This window comes from Desmodus rotundus, chromosome 3 (assembly GCF_022682495.2).
Source record: "Desmodus rotundus isolate HL8 chromosome 3, HLdesRot8A.1, whole genome shotgun sequence".
Classification (NCBI taxonomy): domain Eukaryota; kingdom Metazoa; phylum Chordata; class Mammalia; order Chiroptera; family Phyllostomidae; genus Desmodus; species Desmodus rotundus.
The window spans coordinates 20,937,887-20,964,611 of record NC_071389.1 but is presented as its reverse complement, the minus strand read 5'-3'; the positions used below and the strand labels follow the sequence as shown (position 1 = coordinate 20,964,611).

The window sequence follows — 26,725 nt, the reverse complement described above, 5'->3', positions numbered from 1 at the left end:
TCCAGGAGGAATGGGCACAGCACAAAGGCCAGGCCACCTAAGGGTGTCTGCCTTTCCTTCTTCATTGCAAATTATTCTTCCTTGGTCCTTCAGGAGAGTTTCAAAATCCAGGGTCCCTGGGAAGCCACTCTAAGACAGAGGATGTTAGGGAGTGCTCCTGGGATCACTGCCTGTGGAAGGGAAGGGAGGGAAGGACGCAGGACTGAGGAGAGGGAGATGCTGGTTCTGAAGCAGTAGCCGTGAAGGCCTCGGTCCACCCCACAAGGGGCCCTTTATCCCTCCACACTGACCAAACGTTGGGTGCAGGCTGCCCCGGCAGGAGAGCACACCTTTAGATGGGAGGACTCTTCAACCAAGGCAACCTGAAGAGGGCTAGCCGCCGAGGGTTCCTTGCCAGCCATTGGCTAGGGAAATAAATCCTTCCGGCCTAAATGGGGGTCTGAGTGGCTCCCCACGGCATCCACTACCTGGGAGACACTCACAGTACTCACCTAATCAATAAGGCTGTGGTTGAGGAAGGAAGTGTCTGTACAGGGACAGAAGAAGATAGCTTGTCAGTGAGCCGTGGGAAGGTTGAGACTGGGAGGAGTGGTGGCTTCCCAACACCTGTGACCCAAGTCACTGTTGTCTTGTCCTCCAAGTGCAGAGTCCACAGAGGAAGGTAATCGTGTCAGTGGCAGAGTAGCAGTCGTGAGCTCCTGACAACAAAGCGGCTCACGTTCCAGGGCAGCCTGGGCTGTGCGGCCTCACCCCTGTGTCAGCCAGTGGCTGTCTGCAGTGCTCAGTGGAGGAGCTTGAGGCTGCTGCCCTGCTCAGCAGAAATTACAAGGGAATTGATTTGCAGTGTCTGCTCTGAACGCCAGGGAGCATACCACTGAATCACCATCTTTCCAGTGTGGTGCTTCCTAACCAGGACGCACCTCCGAACCACCTGAGTTATTTAAAAATGCATGCACCTGGGCCAGAGACGATGAGTCAGGGGTCCAGAGTGCAGCCTGGACATTTTTAAAGCTCCTCAGGTGCTTCTAGCAACACCTCCAGTTGATAACTGCTCCAGGGCAATGTCACACAGGTCGCTGTCACGACCCATGTTATGGTCATGAGTCCCAGCTGAGTAAGGTTAGACAGATCCCGTTTTGTCATGTGCTTGCTAATCAGAAGCAGCACGTGTCTTACTGAGCATTTTGTTACCTTTTTAGTCATCTCCTGTGGCGAGCTCCCCATCCCACCCAACGGGCACCGCATCGGAACACTGTCCATCTACGGGGCCACAGCCATCTTCTCCTGCAATTCCGGGTACACGCTGGTGGGCTCCCGGGTGAGGGAGTGCATGGCCAACGGACTCTGGAGTGGCTCTGAAGTCCGCTGCCTCGGTAAGTGACCTCCCCAGGCCCAGCCTGCCCATTCTCCCCTCCTCGGGACAAGTTAGCTCTTTCCAAAGCAGGATCCCAATCTTAGGACAGTATCGTTTTACCGACTTTCATAAAATGCTTAATTCAAACACCAGCTATGGGGCATCTACCTTAACTAAAACCCTAAACTGGCTTCTCTTGGGGCACCCAAAAGAATGAGAGTGTCTTAGAGTGTGTCGAGACAAACCTTTGAGGGGTTCTCTTTCTGATCAGAAAGACAGCCTCTTCTTATTGGCCTTTGAGTGATGGGTGAAGCCCCAGGCTCCACCTTCAGGGCAAGGCACAGATACACCTTCCTGCGGCACGTCTAAAATACCCTTTATATTTATATTAGCAAGTTTTACATGTGCATCTATTTTACATACACTATATGATATAGAAATAGATTTTTGTTGCTCGTTCATTCTATATAGTTTATACACACACATACACACACACACAATAAGCTATGATAAACTCATTTTTAAAAAACCTGGCTTCCAAAGAGTAAAGTTATTATTTCCTCCATGGCTAATCCATCCCCTACCTAAACCTTAGACACTAAGGTTCTAACTCCTTTCTTGGACCTCTCAAGTGCAAAGGAGGGTCCCAACTACACAAACCTAACAGCATAGATTGGACGGTCCATCCACAGTCAACAGTACCGCCCTCCCACGGTCTCAGGCCCCTGTTGAGTTCACACAGAGCCAAAGGATGCTGCTGGAAATGCTAGACATATGCTCCTCCCAAGTGCTATTTAATAAAATAACTCACCTGGGTTTCCATGGTCTGTGTGCCTTGCCTCTCAGGGAGAAGGAAGCATGAATTTAGCCAGACCACCTGCTTTTACATGGTTATTTTTAACCAAGACTTCAGCTGCATTACTGTACACCGTGGTGCCCCCCAGTAAATGCTCAGTAAACGCTGGTTGCTGAGAATGGGACTGGGGTGAGGGGTGCAGGGAGGGAGCAGTGATCATTTCTCGCCGGCACGTAGACACACACTAAAGGTCAGAGACAGATGCCATGTAAGATGCAGCCTTGGGATTTGAGGTTCCCAAGTCTTTAACACCATTGCTATCACATCTCGGATTCCCGAAGTCACTCCTGGAGGGATGGCTACTTTCCAGGAGAGGTGGGAACTCAGTGAGTGGGTGGGTACTTGGTCCTGTTCCCCACCATCCCTGTCTCCTCCAACACTGACCAAGCCCCACCTCATTTTCTGCAGGCTCCTCTTTGATTTACACTCTTTTCTCACCCCCCATCAAAGCTGGACACTGCGGGACTCCTGAGCCCATTGTCAATGGACACATCAATGGGGAGAACTACAGTTACCGGGGCAGCGTGGTGTATCAGTGCAACGCCGGCTTCCGCCTGATCGGCATGTCCGTGCGCATCTGCCAGCAGGATCATCACTGGTCGGGCAAGACCCCTTTCTGTGTGCGTAAGTATGTTACCCACTCTCCCTAGTCACGGGCTCAGGTTCAGCACAGACCAACTCCCCTGTTCTCTTGCTTGGGTTAGCTAGCGCTTTTCGCATACTTTTCCCAAAGATGCCATTATTACGTCTATCGTTTTTAGTTTTCTTCGTATCACCAATCCTTGCTTTCACCTTTATTATTTCTTTCCTTGTGATTTCTTTCGGTTAACTTTTTTGTTCATTTTCTGTCTGTTGGGAATTTAATTCACCTAATTTCATTCATTCTTACTGACCATCGTAAGTGTTTAGGACTATGAAATTTCTTCTGATCACTATTCTAATTGTATCGCATAGACTGCACTAATTCACGTTTTATTATTTAGCAGAAGTTCGGCAATTTTGGTATTCATTTCCCCTTTCACCCAGAAGTTTTTAACTAGAAGAGTATTTTTTAAATTCCAGGTGAAGGACCTTTTTAACTTTTGTTTTGTTATTTATTCCTAGTGTTATTGCATTATACATAATATTTCTACTTCATTGGCTTTACTGATGCTCTGTTCGGGGCTTACTGTTGTACCAGTTACTATGAGTGTTCCACGCACTTGAAAAGAAAGGGTGTTAGAGCGTGGAGTTCTGTATGTAGCCATGAGGTGTGCCTGACTGATTATGTTGTTTATGCCTTGTGTACACTTAGTTACTTTTTGTCCTCTTGACCTGTTTTGTTCTGAGGGGTGTGTTTTTAACGTTTTCTATTATTGGTGTGCTTCTCTTTATTTTCCCCTCCACTTCCTGCAGTTTCTGCTACATAAAGGTAGTCGCTGTGTTATTTGGTGTGTAGATATTTATAGCTATTATATCTACATTACCGATTGTGGTTTTAGCTTTTAAAAATGTCTTCCCTATCACTCTTAATATTTTTGCTTGAATTGCCCTGTGCCTGGTATTAGGCTCACAATCCTTACTTTCATCCTTAACATCATAAATGACATTTTGTTCTTAACCGCATTTTAATGCCATTAGCCCCCCGTTTTCTTATTTAACCATTTGTTACATAGCTTATCAATTTTTAATAGTGCCCTTTGACTTCCCCTATTGACTGCACAGCAATCAACGAGCCTATTCTGCTTTTCTTTCCCCGCCCCTTTCTCCTTCCACTTTTGGTTACATTTCTACTTTGTCAGAACATGAACTGCTTATTATACGGTTTATGTAATATCATTCTACCCTTTTCCCTACCTTTATTTTACTCCCAGGTCTACCATTAAATACATCAAAGGCTCCCCAACACCGCTGAAGTTTTCCCATTCACGTCCTGGTTGGGTCAAGCTCTGTCTCTACTGTAACACATTCTTCAGTAACGCCTCCTTTGCAAAGTGTTCCCCCAAGTTCTTATGTGTTTAAAATTGCTTATCTGACCTTAAAACATGGAGGATAGCTGGATTGTATATAAAATCCTTGGTCACTCTTTCTTTCTTTGACTTGCTTAAAAATGTTCTTTCATCATTGTTTTAAACGCTTTATGATGACACATCATAGGACACATCACTATGTGTTCCTCTGAAGGATGCAGATATTAGTTTATTTCTATTGCTCTTGTGAGCTACTCGGTGACTTTTCTCAGGGCCCTGATGATTATTTTTTCTTTATCCTTGGAGTCTAATATTTTACTTGGATATTCCCCAGTTTACTGTTCAAAGACCCTTTCTCCAGGTATAGTGTGGGCCTTTGAATATGTAGATTCAAGTCTTACTCGAAATGTGTTCTTGAATTGTAGTTTTAAGCACTAATTCAGGGGCACGGTTTTGTTTTCCTTCTAAATCAACTCCCTCTATGTGCAGTTGAAATTTTTTTACCTCTTTTCCATTTCAGCTTCTTTGTCTGTGATTAATTTTGCTTATTTTTTGTAATCCTATTTCAGTTCCCTTGGCATTTGCCTGACTTTCCTCAATACCTCTTGGTAAATTACCATTTGGTGATATTCTCACTCTTATAATTTAGACTTTATTTCTGAGATAATTTTCTCTTTTTCTTTAATTCTTTCCTGCATGTCATCAATTATCTTTTCATTTTCTCCCATGTTTTATCCATGTCTTGTTGTAGTTTTTTATTTCCTGATTAAAAAAACTATTTAGTTGTATTATTTCCTGATTCTCGAGACGGCTTTTCATATCTCCAAATACTTGTGCGTTAATATTTAATTCAGTTCAGACTGTTGTTACAGTTTCCTTCCGTTTCATGTGTTTTGTTTCTGATGAGATTTCCATCGGCTGAGGCGCTCTGATTGCTCTTTGTTTTCTTTTTGTCATTGCTTTACACAGGTTTAGGCTGATGGTTTCTGCTCATTCTGTGGCTTTAGACTGGTTTACAAGAGCGCCCCCTTCCATCAATATAACAAAACATGATTGGTTTTTTTTGTTTTAAATTTATTTTTCATTTAAATATAGTGGGTATATAGTATTTTATTGGTTATATTAATTTCAGGTATATAATATAGTGATTCAACATTTTTATACTTTACAATGTGATCACCCCACTAATTCTAGTCATTACCTGTCACCATATAAACTTATCACAATATTATGGAGCCTTTCCATCCACATCCTTCTTCCGGTAACCATCCCTTTGGTTTCCGTTTCTATGAGTCTGCTTCTGTTTTGTTTTGCCTGTTTTTTTGTTTTGGCTTGTTTTCGTTTATTTTTATTTAGATTTTATATACAAGTGAAACCATATGGTACTTCTCTTTCTCTGCCTGACTTATTTCATTTAGCATAATACCCTCTAGATCCATTTATGTTGTCACACATGGCAAGATTTCATTCTTTTTTATTGCTACATAATATTCCACGGCATATATATGGCATGGCATGTATCTCACATCTTCTGTACCCCTTCATCTATCAATGGACACCTGGGTTGCTTCCATATATCAGTGCAGTTCCTACCAAAATACCAATATCATTCTTCTAGGAACTAGAACACATAATCCTAAAATTTATATAGAACTACAGAAGACCCCAACTACCCAAAGCAATCTTGAGAACGAAGAACAAAGTTGGAGGTATCATGCTCCCTCATCTCAAACTATACTACAAAGCTCCAACAATCAAAACAGTATGGTACTGACACAAAGCAGACACGTAGATCAATGAACAGAATGGAGAGCCCAGAAATAAAACCTTGGTTGTATGGTCAACTACTCTATAACAAAGAAGGTACAGATATACACTGGGAGTAATGGCAGGATCTTCAACAAGTGGCGTTGGATAAGCTGAGCAGATGCCTGTTTTGTTTTCTAAGAGAAGCCTCCCCGCGTGTGTAAGGAAAGGTTGCGTGTCCTCCATTTTGTTTGTCTGTTTCTCTTCGGTCAGCGCAGGACCCTACATTCTCTCCCTCTTGCTTCTTGTTCCCAGTGTTACCCAGTCTCCAGAGGATATCTTTTCTCTATGTCTACCTCCCTCCCCACTCCCTCCTTCTCACATTCCCTTTATTTCTTTGCCTTTCCCTTTCTCTAGAAGCATCAAGGAGAATCACACCCACTTTTAGTCGTTGCGTCCTGAGGTACCCAAATCCTTCTTCAATATGCTCCCACTTCAGATGAGCATTCTCTTTCCAGCACTGATTTGGGATCAGTACGTGGTCTTCCCTGGCTTCTCTCTTCTCTTTCCATGCAGTCCTGCTCTCCACGAAGGCTTGCATCAGAAGCATGAGAAATGGTTCTGCCTGGGTTTAGTGTTTATTTTTCTCCTTACACATAATTTAAAGTTTATAGCATTCTCTGTCTTCTAGTTATGCTGCAGGCCCAGGCTTTCTATAGTTTTATTTGTTCTTGTTAAACTGCACTTTTTAAATTTAGGTGACCACCTTATCCTCAGCTGCCTGCAAGTAATTTGGAAAATTCTTCACTTTTTAACACTCCCTAAAGTAAGCCTTTGTGTAAATTGCAGGGTTTTGTTCTTAATTTTTGTAAGGCCGGATTTTGTTTTTAATTCTTTTTCTTCATGTGGCTTCTGTATATGAGTCGGAGCAATAAAATAATGAAACTTGCTCTATAAGCAATCCATGAAATAGGTCTTAATAACTTCTAAAGTATCATGGACATGGACAACGGTGTGGTGATTGCTGGGGGGAGGGGGTATAAAGGGACTAAGTGGTAATGGAAAAAAAATACAATAAAGATTAAATTTAAAAACTATAAAATAACTTGACAAATTAAAAAAATAAAAAATAAAGCATTAAGTTTCCTGAAAGCAAGGCCCATCTACATTCAGTTTGTCTTCCAAATGCGCATAAAGAAAATATATTTGGTTTCCGCCAGGAGACAAAAATTCATACGCCTTCAGGAACTTGGCACAGAGTGTGTGTGAATAGATTGGGTTATAAAGAAGAGGGGAGGATGGAATCTAGAATTAAATGCCGAATGTCTGCCTAGAAGATATTCTAGGCCTGGTCCACACTGAAAGGCTGTGTAGTGAAGTATTCAGACAGGCAGACCCGGGACCTGGATTGCCTGGGTTCGAATCCCAGATCCATTACTCTATGGCGCATGGCCGTATGGCTCTGGACAAGTTCGGGTATCTCACAGGGTCTCAGTGTTCTCCTCTATAAAATGCAGACACGTCAAAGAGTATTATGAGGATGAAATAAGTGAATCCATATAAAATGGCCAGAACAGTAAACACTAAAAGAAAGTGATCGGGACAGTGCAGATGCAGATGTTGAGCAGATGCTGCTGTTGTTATTGTTGCTGTGACGATGACGATGACGGTGGGGGGGGGGGGTGAGGCATGGGACAGAGGGCTCAGCCCGAGTGCTCTGGGACCAGCCTGTGAGCACCAGGTCCTCTTCCTCCCCCCTGCCTGTGGCTGAACAAATTATAAAATAAAACAGAGCCATTGGTGGCTGTCAAAATATCACCTCTGCTGCTGATAAAGGATACATTGGAGACCATAGTTTCGTGCAAGAGCCAAACGGAGCCTGCCTAATGAACCCCAGAGCAGGGTGGGTTCACACACAATCAGAGGCAACACCACCCTGGCGGTGGGAGGGGGGCAGGCGCCCTTCGTTGTTGGGGAGAGCAGTGCCCCCTGTGGGCAGCTGGGTCCCTAGAGGAGGAGGCAGAGCTGAGGCAGATTGCACAGATGGGCCACCCAGTGTTGCCTGGGGCAGAGTAGGTAAAAGAGCCCAGAGAAAGGCCAGGAATCACACCAGCTGAACTCTATTCACATGGAAGGCGGGGAGGGTTGTGCTCTCCCAACAACTCTGGCTCCCCGGGTTGGGCCTTGGCGCCTGGTCTGGCAGGGTGACCAGTCCCTCTGTCTGGGCTTGGTCAGCATTGACTCTGGCTCTGTCAAGACTGGCCCAGGAACTAGGACGGCTCTCAATCAGCTGAGGGTAGTTGTCAGTGTATCTAACAATGAAGAGTGGAGAGGGGGAGCCACAGGGACCAGAGGCAGGACTGTGTCGCTGGATGACAGAGAACTACAGTTCAGGCCTAAGTTGTCCAAGCTATGGACATGCCTTCAAGGAAGAAGAAATGTCCCCATGAGGATTTCAGGAAATAAAGGTTTTGCAGCAGAAGAGGCTAAAGTTAGACTTACAGCTGAACTTTATTGATGGGCATGAGACATACCAGGTGAGAAGAGGATGAACATTTTGGGGTGTGGAACAACAGTAGGGCTTACCTATGTCCTGTTTTGGTTACAGCAATTACCTGTGGACACCCAGGCAATCCAATCAATGGCCTCACTCAGGGCAACCAGTTTAACCTCAACGATGTGGTCAAGTTCGTTTGCAACCCTGGATACGTGTCTGAGGGAGCTGCTAGGTCCCAGTGCCTGGCCAACGGGCAGTGGAGCGACATGCTGCCCACCTGCAGAAGTGAGTCACCCCTCTTCTCCCACTCCCCTCCCCAGCACCTCTGCCATCTGTGTCCCAGTAACCCATGAGCAGAAGCCATGGGTTCAATCCTGGCATTCTTTTGACTCAGGGAAGACTTGGGACAGAGAAGGGTCATAACTGGGGACTCGTACACACCAGCATGTAAAATTTCATCATTGGTTACATGAAAAAAGCAAATGAAGTTTCATACGTCAAAACAAAAGTCAAAAGTAATATTTTTGTTTACAGTTCATAAACCAATAATTCATCATGCAGATCCCCATTCTTGATGAAAGACAAAAAAAGCAGAAATGTTCAAATGAAAAATAAACAGCAAATAGTCAGGGGTTGGGTTGAAGGGACAGAGGGAAGAGAAGAAACCAAGGACTCAGAAACGGGGACAGTCCAGCCCCGTCCGGACTCTTTGGGAAATAGCTACTGTAACTTTTGGAGGTCTCTTCACGGCTGTAAAGGGCAAGTGGAGCTGTCTGCCTCTCACCACCAAAGGCCAGGTCAGCTCAGTGACATCTCAGTGGAGAGTCAGAGTGGGCTGAACATGAGAGAGCCCGGCCCTGACCTGGAGGTTGATCAGTTAGTTCTTCAGCGTAACGAGAGCTGAGATTCCCTGGGACGGTAGCTCCTCCAGGCAGCGTTACCGGGGTGCGGTGATTGGCTGTGTGATACGTCACAGCTCATTTATTACTGATATTAAAGCACCAAAATTTTCAAATGATTTTTAAAAAATCAAGTCACATTCACAACTAATCCTCCAATAACATCCCTCTCTTGACGTTTCAAAGATGCCATTTTGAGTGAGAGAGGGTCCCACAGAACACAGGGAAGATTGCCAAGACCTTGCTTGCTTTGTGCCTTCCTTCCGGTCGTCCACATGGGCAGGAAGAGTTGAGAACTGCTGCTTTGGGGGGTTATCCCATGTTCCCTTCTCCCCAAGAACTGTGCTCCATCTCCCAACACAAGATGCAAATTCTCCCATGCCTTCAGCTGTACCCCTCCTGCCCACAGCCACCAGCCTGGAAATCAGAGGGCAGGGGTAAAATCCTTAGAAACCATGGCCTCCGGTCCTACTCCTCTCTAGTCTGTTCTCCACCCTGACAGAGTGACCTATTTAAAATGCAAACCTGATCAAGTCACTCCCTGTTCCCACCGCCTTCCCACACTTCCCCCTGCCCTTGGGTGAAAGTACTCCCCTCCTCTGGTTTATAGGGCCCCCAGGGGCCCGGTCCAGCCTTCTTCTCCTTCACCTCATCTGCTCCCTGCCTCGCTCTGCATTGGGTTCCAGCCACACCTCTGTAGAAATGGAACCTCTTCCATTTCCTACATGGGCCCTGCACCCATGCACCCACAGGGCACTCCCACACAGCTTCCTCAAATGCGGTCTTCCTCCTCAGTCCCCCCTCACCACTCCCTCTTTGTCACCAAGAGTCACTTGAAATGTTGCTTTCTCCTGGGAAGCCTTTCCTGGTCCACCCCCTACTCTAATGCTCTGCTCTGTGCTTCCAGAACATTCTCTGCTGCCCCTATCAGAACGCTTATCAAACAGCATAATTGCTTGTTTGTTCTTCTCCCTAGACCAGCAGTTCTCCACAGGGGATGATGGTACCCGTCCCCCTGCCCCAGCAGGGGACAGATGTCTGGAGGCATTTTGGGTTGTCACACTGAAGGATTTCTGTTGGCATCTGGTGGGTGGAGGCCAGGGGTCCTGTTGAACACCCCACAGTGAACAGGACCGCCCCCCACCAACAAAGAATTATCGGCCCAAATGTCCACAGTGCTGAGGTAGAGAAACTCTAGCTTGTAGATTCTGTGGTGTCCTCACTGCCCAGCACCCGGCTTGGCGCTGGGCGTGCCACGGTAAATACCGGGAATGAGTAAATGCCACTCACTTGTTCTGAGACACCAGCCTCTCTGAGCCTCAGAGATGCGCATCAAAGTTAAAATACCCTGTACTTTAACAGCTCGTCAAAGCTTTAAAATACCTGCCCGGTGCCTGAGATTCAGGCAAGATAATGAATGTGAAAGTGTTTTGAGAGCAAAACATTCATGGGTTATGAACGATACCGTCATTATTCTAGAACTGCACTCTGATTTTGAGTTAAGCTGCTTTGGAAACCCTCGAACATTTAAAAGTCAAATGTAGCCCCTGGGACATCAATCTCTCCCTGGAATACTCATAAAAGTGATTAAAAGGGTTTCCAACAGAGGCCAGCCCCTGTTCAAGTCGGCTCTGACGCATGGGTCTTACAACCGACGAGCTCTGCTGCAGGAGACCCACTGTGCCGGGACCAGCCACACGGATCCAGGCAGCCCTGCAGCCATCCGTGTGCAGACACAGCCCAGTCCAGGCTGACACAGTCTGCAGTAGACGTGTGTGCAGGGGAGCACTGAGGGAGAGGCAACCAGTCAGAGAGGAGGCTGGAAGGCTTCTCGAAGGGGGTCATGGCTCGCTGGACATGCAAGAGTGAGTCCCTTAACCAGGGGTTGAAGGGGCGCAGAGAAGAACCAGCCTCAGGGCCAGCTCACCCTCCTGGGCAGGATCTGCTCCGTGTTGCCCATGTTGGTCTGGAAACGTTGCTGTACGGGAATTCCGTGCCTGTTTAGGCTTCCGAGTTCTCATTTGAAAGGACGTGGGTGCGGGTGCGATTAGTCTGCATCTAATTGTCCCGTTCCATTGCAGTCATCAACTGTACAGACCCCGGGCACCAAGAAAACAGCGTTCGTCAGGTCCATGCCAGCGGCCCGCACAGGCTCAGCTATGGCACCATGGTGTCTTACCAGTGCAACCACGGCTTCTACCTCCTGGGCACCCCAGTGCTCAGCTGCCAGGGTGATGGCACATGGGACCGTCCCCGCCCCCAGTGTCTCTGTAAGTAGATGTCATCTAGGCCAGATGATTACCTGTGCAGGCTGACCGGATGGCTCATGTCAGAGAACTGTCCTGTGTGTGACTTCACAATGGTGGCCGCTCTGGCTCCTCCTTGGATGTCAGAGCCCTCCTCGGGCCCCTGTTGGGTTAGGTGCCACACCACTTCCCACGCTCCCTTTCTTCCTGGTGGGAGGCCCGGTCCCCTGCTGCTACTGCCACCAGCCTCTTCAGCCTTTGGGGTTCTCTTCCTCTACAACTGACCGCCCGGCGGAGCACCGTGTCCCATTGTCCCCCTGCCTGGCCTTTTGGAAAGGGCAGCACGGTCCTTCCTTTAAAGGCCTGGAGCAGGAATACGAGGCAGGTCAACCTGGATCTGAACCCTGGCTTTGCCACGCAACAAGCTGTGTGGTTCGAGAGAAGCCCGCTGACCTCTCAGGGCCTCCACGTCTCCATCTATAAAATGACTCTGATCCCCTATTCCGTAGGGCTACTAGAGGATTAAATAAAAAATTCATGAAGGTATCCAGTATAGTATCTAGTGCTCGATAAACAATAACTGGAAAAAGTATGAGGGCAACATGTTTAAAAAACAGGGGGAAGGGGAAGTGGTCAGAATCTTGCCATCTGGTTATAGCCTCATATATCCTCCTTATGAGGAAAAGTCCCTTGGTGCCCTGCTCTTTCCTCTTGTTCCTGAAGTTGAATCCCGTGACTCACTCTTTCCCCAATCTTCCTGGTAGTGGAGGTAAATATGCAATCTGGGGGATTAATGGGCCGTGCATTGTAACCCTCCATCAGCCCACCCACACCCGCCACCCCAGTCTGCAGGACTCCTTCTCCTCAGGCCCTGGTGCCTCTGGGTATGAGAAGAGACTGGGGCAGGTCCTCCCTGCCCAACCTGGCCATCCAGCCCCTTTTATGACTGATACGTTTGCCTGACAAATTTGGGGGAGGTTGGAAATGGGCTGCCACCTGCTTACAGTGGTGCCAGCTGAGGTTCAGAGCACATGGTGGTTGCAGATGAATCTTCTGGTAAAAGGAAGCTTTTATCATATTAAAATTACTTGTCTGTATGAATTTCTTGCCCAAAGCTTGTTTTACTGGATGTTAATATTGATATTGAAATAATTAATATATAATTACACTAATATAATGAATGACTAGCTTCTTTTGGAAGATTTAATCCATTTGCACTTTTCCTTTTTTAGTGAAGTATAATTCACATGCCATAAAATTCACTCTTTCAAAGTCTGTAATCAAATGATTTTCATGTAGTCACAAAGCGGCACAGTCATCCCCACGATCTAATTCCAGGGCACGTTCCTTCCATGCAAGGAAACCTTTGAGCTGTCACTTCCCGTCCTCCACCAATCCTCTGTCGCTGGTAGTCATTCGTCTGCTTTCCATCCGTGAGCGTGCCTGTCCGGGACATTGCATACAAATGGAATATTACACGTGGCCTTCTGCGACTGACTTCCTTTCCTTAGTATAAGGTTTTCAAAGTTCATTCGTGTTGCAACATGTATCAATCCTTCGTTCCTTTTTATGGCGAAATCCCATTCCATTGTACGGATGTGTCACATTCTGTTTATCTGTCCCTCAGCCGGTAGACATCTGAGCTGTTTCCCCTTTTTGGCTGTTATGATTAATGCTTCTCTGAATGTTTATGTACAAGTTTTTGTGTGAACGTATGTTGCCGGTTCTCTTGGGTAGATACCTAGGAGTGGAATTGCTGGGTCACACAGTAACTTCATTTTTAATGTTTTGAAGATAACCGTTCTCCAAAGTGTCTGCGCCCTTTTACACTGTTACCAGCGGCATATGAGGGTTCCAGTGTCTCCCCAGTCTCGCTTACACATCATTCATCTCTTTCCTTGGAGCCGTTCTGGTGGGTGTGAAGTGGCGTCTCATCGTGGTTGTGATTTCCATTTCCCTGATGACTTAGGATGTTGATCATCTTCTTGTGTGCTTACTGGCCACTAGTATCTCTTCTTTAGAGAACTGTCTACTCAAGTCCTTTGCCCATTTTTTGAGTGGTTTGTCTTTGTATTGTTGAGTTTTAACAGTTCTTTATATATTTTGGATACTGTACTCCTACCTGCAGATACACGATTTGCTAACATTTTCTCCCATTTTGTGGATTATCTTTTCATTTTCTGAATAATGTCCTTTGATCCATGAAAGTTTTTTTCATTATTAATGAAATCCAATTTATTTACTTTTTCTTTTGTTGCTTGTGCTTTTGGTGGAATGTTTAAGAAACCATTGCCTGATCCAATGTCACCAAGATCACCTCTTCTGTGAACAGACATAGTTTTACTTATTCCTTTCCAAACGGGATGCTTGTTACATCTTTCTCTCACCCAATTGCCTGGCTGGAACTTCCGGTACACTGTTGAGTAGAACTGGCAAGAACAGACTTTCTTGTCATGTACCTGGTCATGGGGAGGAAGCTTTCGGTCTTTAATCATTAGGTGTGATGTCAGCCGTGGGTTTGTCGTAGATTCCCTTGATCACCTTGAGGGAAGTTCCGTTCTACTCCTAGCCTGGTAAACATTTTCATCACAAAAGGGTGCTGGGTTTTTGTCAAATGATTTTTCTGAATCTATTGGGATTATCATCTGGGGATTTTTTTTCCCCTCATTCCATTAATATGGTGTATTATACTGATTGGTTTTTCACATGTTGAACTACTCTTGTATTCCCAGAACAAATCACACTTGGTCACGGTGTATAATCCTTTTATCATGCTGCTGAATTTGGTTTGCTAGCATTTTATTGAGGATTTTTACAACTATGTTCATAAAGGATATTGGTCTGTAGTTTTCCTTCCTTGTGATATCTTTGGCTTTGGTTTCAGGATTATACGGACATTGTAGAATGAGTTTGAAAGTGTTCTAGTTTTAGGAATAGTTTGAAAAAAAGTGGTGTTATTTCTTCTTTAAAAATTTGGTAGAATTCAGCAGTGAAGACAACTGGTCCTGAGCTTTTCTTTGATAAAAGTTGTTGATTATTGATTGATTCTATTTATTTGTTATAGTTCTATTTAAATATTTCACTTCTTTTTGAGTCAGTTTTGGTAGTTTGTGTGTTTCTAGGAATTTTTGTCCATTTCATCTAGGTTATCCAAGTTGTTGGCATACGACTGTTCATGTTCATAGGATTCTCCTTAATCCTTTTTATTTCTCCAAAGTTTGCTGGTAGTAATATTCCCACTTTTATTCCTGATTTTAGTAATTTTAATTCCTCTTTCTCTCTATCATCAAACTAGCAACACATTTGTCAATTTTGTCAATCTTTTCAAAGAACAAACTTTTGGTTTTATTTTCTCTACTGCTTTTCTACTTTCTATTTCAGTTATTATTATTATTTCCTTTATTTTGTTTGTTTTGGCTTTAGTTTGCTCCTCTTTTTTCTAGTTTCTTAAGGAGGAATGTTAGGTTTTGGATTTGAGATCTTTTTAATGTAGGCATTTCCAGCTGGAAATTTTCCTCTGAACACTGCTTTCTCTGCATCTCATAAGTGCTGGTATGTTATGTCTTCATTTTGTACCTCAAAGTATTTTCTAATTTCTCTTCTGATTTCTTCTTTTACCTATTGGAGTCTGTTGTTTAATTTCCATATATTTGTGAATTTTCCAAATTTCCTTCTGTTACTAATTTCTAATTTATTGCATTATAGTTGGAGAATATACTCTGTATGATTTCAATCTTCTCAGATTTTATGGTGACTTATTTTATGCCTAACATGTGGCGTAGCCTAGAGGACACACCGAGTGCACTTGAGGAAAGTGTGAATTCCGCTGTTCCTGAGCGGAGTGTCCCACAGCTGACCGTTAGGTCTAGTTGGCGTACAGTCTTGTTCATTATATTTCCTGGTTGATCTTCCATCTGGATGTTCTATCCATCATTTACAGTGAGGTGTCGAAATCTCATACTGCAGTTGTTGGTTTGTCTATTTCTCCTTTCAATTCTGTTGGCTTTTTGCACCATGTAGCTGGTGGATCTGTTGTTAGGTGCGTGTATGTTTGTAGTTGTTACATCTTCGTAATGGATTCATTCTTTTATCCTTATAAAACGTCCTTCTTCTGCCTTGTAACAATTTTTTGTCTTAAAGTTCATCTTGTCTGATATTAGAATAGCCATCCAGCTCTTTTGTTGGTTATCGTATGCATACTATATCTTTTCTATGTTTTACTTTCAATCCACTTGTGTGTCTCTTTTAGACAGTATATAATTGGATCATATTTTTATTCATCTTTCTAATATCTGGATTTTGTGTATTTAATTTTCATCTAATGTAATCACTGATAAGAAAGCATATGGAAACAGGGATCGTGTGGAGAACTATCACGATGCCTCAGTTAACGGCAAGAACCAAGTCATTACAGAAGCGAGTCAGTTATAATGCTTTAAGGGTGAGTTCTCTCGGCATCAACCTGCCTGGTGTGAAGAGCTAATTCCACCATTGACTAGGTCTGTGATCTTGGGGAGGTTACTTTGCCTCTCCATGCCTCATTTTCCTCCTCAGCAAGATGGAGAGGAAAATGGTGCCCACCTCACAGGGTTGTCTTAGGAAATAAACAATGCAATGCTTGAAACTCACTCTGTCGGTTATCCATTGCTGTGTTACAAGTCATCTCAAAATTAAGTGGCTTAAAAGAGCAACTGCTTTTGTTTGCTCACAATTAGGTCAGGAATTCAGGTAGGGCTTAGCAGGTATATTAGTTGGCTACACCAGAGAAACAGAATCAATAACATATCTATACATAAAATAAGGAATTGGATCATACAATTATGCAGTCTTAGAAGTCCTGAGATCTACATTTGGCCAGCTGGAGACCTAGAAGAGCAGATGGCATAGTTTCAGTCTGGCTCATAAGCCTGAGAAGCAGGAGAGTCAATAGTGTAAATTCCAGCCCAAGCCCAAGGCCTAGCGCAGAAGAAAACTCATGTTGCGACTCAAAGACAGACAGGCTGAGAGACAGACATCTCTTACTCAGCCTTCTGTTCTATTTAGTCCTTCAAGAGATGCGATGAGGCCCACCCAGCCTGGGGAAAGGAAACTTTGTCACTCAGTCTACCTATTCAAATATTAATCTCATTAAGAACCACACTGACAGAACGGTGTTAGACCAACTATCTGGGCATCCTTCTGGCCCAGTCAAGTTGACACATAAAATAGGCATCACAGCAAGGACAGCTGATCTGTGCCACGTGCAGCTCAGCTAGGACTGGAGGAGCCAGGATGGCCTCACCTACATGCCCGAGCCCTTGGGACTGCCTGTTCTCCTCCACGTGGCCTCTCTCTGTGTGACCCCTCTAGCAGGACAGCTTGGTCATGTTTACTTGGAGGCTGCGTTCCTAGAGCTAAAGAGGAAGTTGTAAGATTTTCGAAGGCCAGAGCTCAGAATTCCCAAAACCTTATTCCACTAGTCTGTTAATCAAAGAAAGTCATAAGACCACCCCAGATTCAAGGGGAGGGGAAATAGCAGACTCCACCTCCTTGAATGGGAAGAATGGCATACACATGCAGGGATGGGAATAACTGTGGGGACCATCTTTGCAGACAGTGTACCAAGGTCAACCCTTTGGAGACCGCAATTAATATTCTTCCCCATGCAACATACAACCCCTCACCATCAAGACCTCCAAAATCATACTCATTTTCTTTTAGTAACCTATTGTGTAACACACCACCCCAAAGTGTAGGGGCTTAATATAACCACCATTTTCTTGCTTATAATTGGCAGGGTTTAGTGAAGACACTGCATCTGTATTTCACATGTACTTAGCTGTTGGGACTTGACCAGGACTAGATGGCCCAAGGTGGTCTCACTCATGTCAGGGAACTTGGTTCTGGTCATCAGCTGGGGGCATTGTGGTTGCTCCCCACATGGTCCTTGCCTCCATGTGATTTCTTGCCATTTAGTCATCCACGCCAGACTGCCTTACATGGTGGCAACAACATTCCAAGAAAATGAAGGCAGAAGCCACCAGGCCTCTTAGGCCACAACCAGTCAAATGTCACTTTCACCACATGCCAGTGGTCAAAGCAAGATGCAAAGCCAGTTCAGATTCAAAGGGGAGGGGAAACAGACTCCATGCCTTGATGGGAAGAAGTGTTAGCAGTAGTCTCTGCAGATAATCTACCACAAGCACTTCGAAAAGTGTTGGACATATGTTAAGCCCACAGTGAAAAGTGGAGATGCTCAGGACCTATTTGCGCCACTCCTGTGCCTGGCCGAAATTCCATCATCAGGACAGATTTCATCCCTTTGGTCACCTCTCCTGGTCAACGTCCATGCCATGTCCTATCTTCTTTCTGGGTAGGAGCAATGACTACGAGTATCTCTCACCACACCCCAAGGCCTAAGCCATCCAAGTCATTGTCATCTCTTCTTGAACTGCAGCACCCCTCATTCTTGCCCCACTCTGGAATGTTCTCCACACAGTATCCAGAACGTTGTTGTTAAAGTGTATGTTAGATCATATCACTCTGGTAGCATCCCTTCCTGCTTATAATAAAATCCAAATTCTGTGCCATCATCTGGCTCTTAGCAACCTCTCCACCCTTGTCTTCTTCCATTCTTTCCTTGCCCTTTCTATTCCAGCAGCCCTGGCCTTCTTGCTGTTCCTCAAACACACCAAGTTCATTCTTGCCTCTGAGCCTTTGTGCCTGATGTTCCTTCCCTCAGAATGCCCTTCACCCAGACCTTGCATGGCTGGCCTCGTCGCGTCACTCAAATCACTGCCCAAATGTCACCTCCAAAGAGAGCTCGTCCCTGACCACCCCGCTCAAAAATATTCCACCCCCAACACCCTTTCCCCAACACAGCTTTATTTTTCTTCATAGCACCCCCAAGAATTACCTATTTATTTTGTTATGTATAGTCTCTCTTCCCCACTAGACTATGAGCTCCACAAAAGCATGGACTTTATTCTCCTAAATACACAGAACAGTACCTGGCACCAACTAGGCACTCAATAAATATGTGTTGAGTAAATGAAAGAACCTGAGGTCAACCTGTGGCAAGAGCAATGGGCATGCAAAGCACAGTGACCTTGACAGCATCATCCTGCCCTAGCCTGTACACTTCATCTTTAACCTTATCACTGGTTTTCACAGTTACACTCTGGTGACTCAGGAAATGGAACTTGCAGGCTTAAGGTGCCAAGTTGAGGACAATGGATGTGAGCAACTATAAGATGCAGCTGGGAAAGGACTAAAACTGGCCCTCATTCTGGAACCTGTGCCTGTGCAGACTGTCCCAGGGTCATGATTGCCCATGTTGTCTTACATATACTATGTGTACCACCTTTGGGCCAGAGATGCCTTGGGTACGTCCTACAGCAGTGAGGAAATCAGGAGAGGAGAACACAAGAGGCAAGAAAGAAAAGAAAAAGAAAAGAAATTGCTACTTGCTGAGCAATTTCACACATATTATCTCTGCAACTCTTAAAACAAAGGTGTCGCTCTTCCGTTTCACTGACATGAAACCCTGCAGCGAGATGGGTAGGCACTCTCTGCTGATGTCAGGTGGGTGTGCCAGCAGGAAGCATGCTCCAACAGACACCCAGGGTTTCTCTTCCTCGTTGCCTGTCACCACGAAAAGCCTAGTATGTGTCCCGTGATGACAGTCTCTCCTGGGGCGGAATCGCTAAGATGTTTGCTCTTCCCCACAGTGGTGTCCTGTGGCCATCCCGGCTCCCCACCCCATTCCCAGATGTCCGGGGACAACTACACCGTGGGAGCAGTCGTGCGTTACAGTTGCACCGGCAAGCGGACTCTGGTGGGAAACGCCACCCGTATGTGTGGGCTGGACGGGCACTGGACAGGCTCCCTGCCCCACTGTTCAGGTATGGGGCCTGGCAGGGGGGAGGGGTTCCAAGGGAACACTTGGCCAATGGGAGGTAGACAAGCTCCCAGGATATGAGTGTGATAGAAGGACAGGAGGAAAGCAGATCTTCTGAACCCTCGTCTCATCCCTAATAGGCAGCGAGAGCACAGCTGTCAGAGGTCCCAGCTGGACTTCCACCCACGGTGATCTAAGGGCCAGCTTCGTGCCCTTAGTCAGTTCTGGCCAAGTTCGTGCAGCCAAGAGATTGCAAACCAGGGAGGAGACAGCTATCCTTGCAGTTAGAGATTCCCAGTAGGTCCTATATCCCAAAATGTAGGGCATTTTCCAAATATAGAACCAAATGTTAGTTAGGTCTCCCCCAAAAAGGAGAAATTCTCAAAGCTCTAGCCACTGTTTCAAAGGGCTATTGGCTGCCCTGGAATATCCAAGACACATCATTCTGTTACCCCCAGGACTTTGGCCTCTCACCTCTAGAAGACTCATTAATCACCCAGTTCATGAACTTGGCCAGACTAGGTATGAGCCACGGGGACTCCTTTACCCGGGACTGTAGGAAGGCCAAGTCTCTGCATTCATGTTCCTCCCTATCTTCATTCTTCTTGGACTTCTGGTGCCAGTGATTGGGGAGAATGGCATGGGGAGGACAAGGGTCAAATATATTGAAGCCTCCTGAGTTGTCCACAGAGCAAGTTCCAGGAGGAGGAAGATGCATTCCAAAGAAGAAAGGCACACAATTCCAATCCTACACCCTTCCAAGCCAGTGTTTGCCTCCATCTCTTCTGTGAATAATCTCTTTGCATAAAGCTTCTCCCTCTAGACACTTCTCTAGGACGTTGGGCTAAGGGTGCTCTTCAGGTCTGTTTGATCTAGTTGGGGGATCTTTGTTCTCCATGGGAAAGGGGAGTGCAGGGTAGAGGGGACAGAAACCAGACAGAAAGCCCTGGACACCTCCTCCCCATTAGCGTGTGTAACCCCCCCATGCCACATACACACACACACACACACACGTGCACACGCAGCCATTCTCCCAGCCCATGCACGGTACCCAAGTCTTTTCACCCAAACTGATTTCTCTTCTTTGGAGTTGTATTAGCAGACGCTGGAAAATGACCTCTTGGAAATATTACAGAAACAATTCTTGTCTGGAGTTAAAAACTAAGCAAGAAAACCTCCAAACCTCGTTCGACCCTGAGATGTCCTGATTTTGTGATCTAAGTACTGGTCCTGCACGTGAAAGAAGGGCCTCTTCCTTGGCCATGGCAAGGTCAACAGGGGAGACTCAGAAACAAGCCGACACCTTGGGAAATAGTGAGGACAAGGACAGACCCTTCAGAGGACGTGGACCCCACGCTGGGGGACATCCTGCATCCAGCTGTTTGAGTCCTGATCCTGACTGGTCTGAGACAGAGTTAGCGGCCTCCTTTCTCCTGTGTACCCATCAAGGATGACAGACTCTTAGGAGACCAGAATCATGGGCAAAGCTTTCCTGGACACCTCCAAGGACAGGATTAGGAGGGATTCTGTAAAGGCCAAGGCTGAGGAATGCATGCCTTAGATAAGAAAATAAGGGATGAGAATAGGAGATTAAGAAGCAATGCAAGGTGTGGTGTGCACTAGAGGGTAGAACGTAATGCCTCCCTTCCTGAAACTTACAGATGGTATCTTTTGCAACAGCGTCTCTTGCCAGGCCTAAGAAATGCACAATCGAGAGTTCCGAGGCAAATTTTTGAACTTCATTCCATACAATCAGTGCGCTCAAAGGATGCATAACAAAAAGTCCTGAGTCCTTGAGTCATAAGCCCCCGGGCCATCAAGGACGTGCAGAGATTTCCGGCTCTGGGACATACGCTGGAGAGTTCCTTGCCCACCTCTGCAGTGCCGTCATCTTGCTGATATGCCTCTTCAGTAAAAGAGTCAACTGTTGCCATCTGCCCCCATGATACACACAGTATTCTGTCCCACACTCCCTTATATCATTGACACAGAAGCTCCAAACACTGCAGTGGGGACCATTCCATCAAATGAGCCCCCAGGACTGGAGAGCTGCCCCCTCGGCCTGTTGTGTGACAGCGCCAGCTCCAGCCGAGGTCAGCTGGCCAGTGCGGGAGTTCGAGGACTCACCATCGGGGCTGCCGTGCAGGGGACCCACTGCTGCCTGTTGTGTGAGTTATATCCTGGAAACCTTCAAAAGATAAGAAAACCTGGCCAAGTGCGATGGGCTGTCTTTTTTCAAATGTTCGACTTGAAGATTGAGTGAATCCCCCTTCTTTGGTAGGGGACAGAATGAGGAACTTGGCATTCCCATAGTCTGATACTAAACTGGAAAAGGACATAATTCCAAAATTGAGAGGAAGAGACAGAAATGGTCTATCCTAGAGGATGTTCTGTGTGCACTTGGGAAAAATGTGAATTCTGCTGTTCCTGAGCAGAGGGTTCTATAGCTGATTGTGGATTATACACGACTTAAATGTTTCTTTACTTCAACAAAGTAAATGTGGCCACTCAGACGTTACCATTTGATGCCCACACTCGTGAGGAGGGTTCATGAGGAGGTACTTTTCACAGCAGTTGGAAATTTGATCTCCTCATGCAGTCGCCATTTATTCCTTAATTTCCCTCTTCCTTCCTCCTGCTAACCATGGCCTGTTCTGACGCTATGATGTCCCTTTCACATTTCTGTAGTATGAGGTGCGTTGGCTCCTACAGGCATGAAATCTTATGACTTTGTCTCCTATTCTCTACCCTCCTCCACTTCTTGGGTAGGTTTTTATAATATCAGAAGCCAGATAAATGTAGGAATGTGGCAGGATGCAAAGACAGAATGAGATGAGAGAGTCTGAGACATTTAATCCAGAGCTCACCTGTGTTGCATAATTTATGAACAGGAAATCCTTAGTTGAAGGATCGGGATTCAAGCTGTGCTGTTGAGAAGGTGGAGCTATGCTATGGAGTTGGGACTTTATCCTATTGGCAATGGGAAGCCAACTGGTGGAGATGTTTCAGCAGAAAAAAAAAACGAGCCAGATGATGGGTGGTTGTTCCTTGTTAGGATTTCAGGATATGTGGAAGATGCATTAGAGAGAGAATTTAAGAGGGAGAGACATCAGTAAATGAATGTATTAAAAAAATGTGGTACATTTACACAATGGAATGCTACACAGCAGAAAGAAGAAAAGAATTCCTACCCTTTGTGACAGCATGGATGGAACTGGAGAGCATTATGCTAAGTGAAATAAGCCAGGCAGTGAAAGACAAATACCATATGGTCTCACCTTTAAGTGGAACCTAATCAATAAAGCAAACAAGCGAACATAATAGAACCAGGGACATGGAAATAAAGAACAAGCTGACAGTGACCAGAGGGGAGAGGGTGGGGGTATCAGGGGAAAGAAGGGGAAGGGTCAAGTCTAGGAACATGTATAAAGGACCCATGGACAAGGACAATGGGGGGAAGGATTGAATGTGGGAGGGGGCGTGAGCAGGGCAGGGGAGAGCAATGGGGGGAAAATGGGAACAACTGTAATTAAACAACAATAAAAAAATGTTTTTAAAAGAGGAAGAGACATTCGTTAGAAGGCTCTTGCAATCGTTCAGGCAAGAGAATGCTGAGAGTCTGAACTAAGTCAGTGGAACTAGGAATTCTGGAATCAGCAGATATTGGTGGGAAAGAGGTAGAAGGGAGGGGGAGATGCAGCCAGCTTGAAGCACTGTCCCTCCACACCGGCACAGGCCAAGGAGTGAAGGCAGGGTCCTCCCAAGAGCCTCCCCTCTGCCTCCTTTCTTCCCTTGCTGTGCAGTCTCCAGGGGTTCATTCATGACCTCAGACCCTTCCATTCTTTGACCACTGAGCAGTAAGGCAGAAGCCTGCTCAGGTAACTTGGGCTGGACACAGTCTGTTTTCTCCCCCCTCATTCGTGGGGCCCACCGCCTCCCCTTAACCATGGCCCAATAACTTTCTCTCCCAATCCCCCTCTCCCTTTTCTTCCATGCTACAAACAGCAACCTATGTTGGGTTTTGGTCCCTAGGCACCAGCATGGGAATCTGCGGTGACCCTGGGATCCCGGCACACGGCATCCGTTTGGGGGATAGCTTTGCCCCAGGAAGTCTGATGCGCTTCAGCTGCGAAGCTGGCTACGCGCTCCGCGGATCCTCAGATCGGACCTGTCAGGCCGACGGCTCGTGGAGCGGGACGCAGCCTGAGTGTGGAGGTAATGTATGTGACCTTCTGCTTTTCCCCTCTGCCCGCCCTTGTGTTCCCACTGCCAGCACCTGCTCTCACACCCACAGAGGAAGCCCACGGCCCCATTTGAACCCTCGGCCTCGTGGATAGCGGACACCAACAGATAGTTCACATCCATTCTCACTTGTAATCCAATGCCAAACATTTGCCACCCTCACCTAAGAAGGGAAGAAACCAGAATACACTAAGTAGCCCATTTACTTATTTATTTCCCGTATAGTCTCATTCAACAACTATGTGTCAAATACTGTCATATGTGCTAGGGACACGAGGTGGCCAAGACAGACGCACATTGTCCTCCCCGGAGCTTACAGTTGAAGGGAAGAGACCGTGCGAAGCAAGCATGCAAAGTGCCAAAAGAAATAGAAATCCAAATTTTAAAAACCCTCTAAAAGAATATAAACTCTTAATGTTGTTTCCTGAGGTAGCCCTGGTGGGGCCAATTATATTTCTCCACGGGCTCCTAAATTTCTAGAAAAACTCGTTCTTCAAACCTCTCCTCCCAGAGTCCAGCTTCTTGCAGCTGCTCCCCCAGCCCCCCCCCCCCCCCCCCCCCCCCCCCCCCCCCCGTCTCTAAAACACGGCCTGCATAGCACTCTCCTGGTTAGGAAGCAGTTTCGCTACGGAAAGCAAGGCTGACTGAGAAGTGGCTGGAAGAGGAAGGAGACGATATGGAACCATCTCGCCAGGGAGGCGTGGGGATGGAACAGGGAGTTACAGAACTACCAGGTAGTGCCCGGGGCTCCCTTAAGCTAAGAGGACATTAATTTAAAGTGAGTGTAGTCAGCACTGGTCTGGGTTTTTGCTCAACTACATATTGCTACATAGGTGCAGGCACAGTGGAGGTAAAGCATTAGGTGTAAGGTTAGGGTTTTATCGGGCAACTAAGACATCAGCAGAAAGTGGCAGGGAAGATGAGGGTATACGCAAAGCGGTGATTGTGATTGACCTTGGCATCTAAGCTGGGTAAGGGGAGCATGTTTATGAGAGGAGTACGAGGTGGTGAAGAAATGGTAGGATCCATGGGTTATAGGTCCAATAGGACCAAGAAATCACCAGAGAATGAATCCCAGAGGCAGTGAGCTGAAGAGATAAGAGACGGTGGTTGGAGAATAGGCTGTTTAAAGCTGAGATTCTGCAGAGCACAGGGAGGAGTTCTGGCCAAGGTCAAAGGACACCTGCCCAGGACATGAGGCAAACGGAGCCGGCGCCCTCCCACCTGTCCTGCCTTTCTGGAGTGCAAAGTTGGCTTCCATGGGATTTTTTTGGACATAGTAAGAAAGGTTTGTGGTAGTCAGAGTATGTATTGTTAAGGAGAGAATTTAACATGTTCTCAAATACCCACTGTGACCCAGGTCCCCTTCCATGCCACTCAGATCCTACGATGGGGCTAGTCAACATGTCAGGAACATTCAGGGAACCGGAAGTTAGTGGCTAAGAGATGGGACATGGCAGTGAACGCTGAGGGAGTGTCCATGCGGACGGGGCGTGCACGCAGCTCTCTCCGACTTCCCCGGCAGGCTTCCCCTGGCCCTTCAAGGCCCTGCACACGTTCTTACCTCCAGCCCCACGAGATGCGCCCTTACTAGTGCTGTTCTTCCCATCAAGTATAACGCCTGCTGTATCACCTTTTAATTCACCTGTTTATAGGTAGTTTCTTAAGATACACTGAGCTCCTTAGGGCAGAGGACATAACCTGCTCATCAACGGCTTCCTGGCCGTAGGCGGCACAAACGCTTATTGAATAAAAATGGACGGCAGGGCCTATCTGTTGTGCTCACTGTATAGGAATCAGTTCGTAGATTTGACTTTGGGGCCCCATAAATGTTGTACGTACTTACAAAATAAAATTAAATCAAAGATTAGAAGCAAGTAATCTCTAAATATCAAAATCAAAGTGGAAACTAATGAATTTAGCTATGTATCAAGTTGGTGAGTGAATTACCCAGAGAATTATTTCGACCAACTTAAAAAAAATGAAATCTGACTACGGTGTGTGGGGGGGTGTGTGTATGTGTATATATCTCCATCCCAAGGACAAAGAGAACTACAGTGAAATATTAAAGTGTTTGTAGCAATCATATTGTTAAGGAATGATGTTGGTATTACTATTCTGAAACTATTACATATATACTACCATAATATATATGGACAAAACAAATTAAAATTCTTTATTGTCATTAAGAATCAAAATTTTCAGCACAAAAGAAATGTACAAAATTTAAAGTTAAGGAAAATTCTTAATCCTAAATGTGGATTGGTAATAATCAGAATAAAATCTTAGTGTATTTTCAGTTTGAAGAGTTATTTTCCCAGCTGTGTCCACCCTAAAAGTCTAGAATCAATGAGTACCCTTAACGCCAAGACTGTGGTTTCTAAATCCATTCTCCACTGAAAGCAACCAGAGTTCTTTGGAGAAATGGCTAATTCCAGGATGGGGACAGGAAATATAAAGATGAACTTGGAACATCTTGTCACTCCAGCAAGGAGTGAACCAAAGACAAGTGAGATCATGAAAAGGCCCCCACTAACCAAAGGTGGGATCATTTGAGCATCAGTAAGAATAATAGTGGCAACAGATGACAGTCTAGTAAATAAACTTAAATCCATGAGTTCAAATGACCGTAGGTCACCTTTGGAGTTAGTTAGAGAACCAACTTATTGTCCTGAAGTCTGATTAAACAAATAATCAAGCATTATCCAGCCTTCTCGCATGAATTATATTTCAGGGTAAGCAAGTATTTGGTGATGGGCATGTCCTTTATTTTAAAATTCTGTCAAATACAGAACTACAGGATTAGAGTATCACCGTTTTCTGTCCCCTAATAACATAATGAGTCTAGTCCGCCATCATCAATTGCTGCTAAAACTGTTAGGTGAGGAAAATGGGAACTTTATGATTCCAGAAACCACTGATCAGCCTCAACATCGGGAACAAGGAAACAACCAGACATTCTGTGCCGCCTGATGTGACGCAATAGAAAAGGCACAAGACCCGCCGTGAAGCACCCGGGCCACAACCTGGGCCCTCGCTACAGGACCTGCAGGGGCA

The 26,725-nt window shown here is 45.8% G+C and overlaps 1 protein-coding gene across 1 annotated transcript in view; it reads left to right on the top strand.

Annotated features, from left to right (window-relative positions):
- Positions 1–26,725, top strand: part of CSMD2 (CUB and Sushi multiple domains 2) — a 548,714-nt gene that overhangs the window by 499,328 nt on the left and 22,661 nt on the right. Inside the window, exons 52-57 of the mRNA XM_053921210.1 lie at positions 1,200–1,373; positions 2,661–2,834; positions 8,514–8,687; positions 11,383–11,571; positions 19,257–19,430; positions 23,459–23,641. Coding sequence (XP_053777185.1) covers positions 1,200–1,373; positions 2,661–2,834; positions 8,514–8,687; positions 11,383–11,571; positions 19,257–19,430; positions 23,459–23,641 — 1,068 coding nt within the window. The remainder of the gene's footprint in view (positions 1–1,199; positions 1,374–2,660; positions 2,835–8,513; positions 8,688–11,382; positions 11,572–19,256; positions 19,431–23,458; positions 23,642–26,725) is intronic.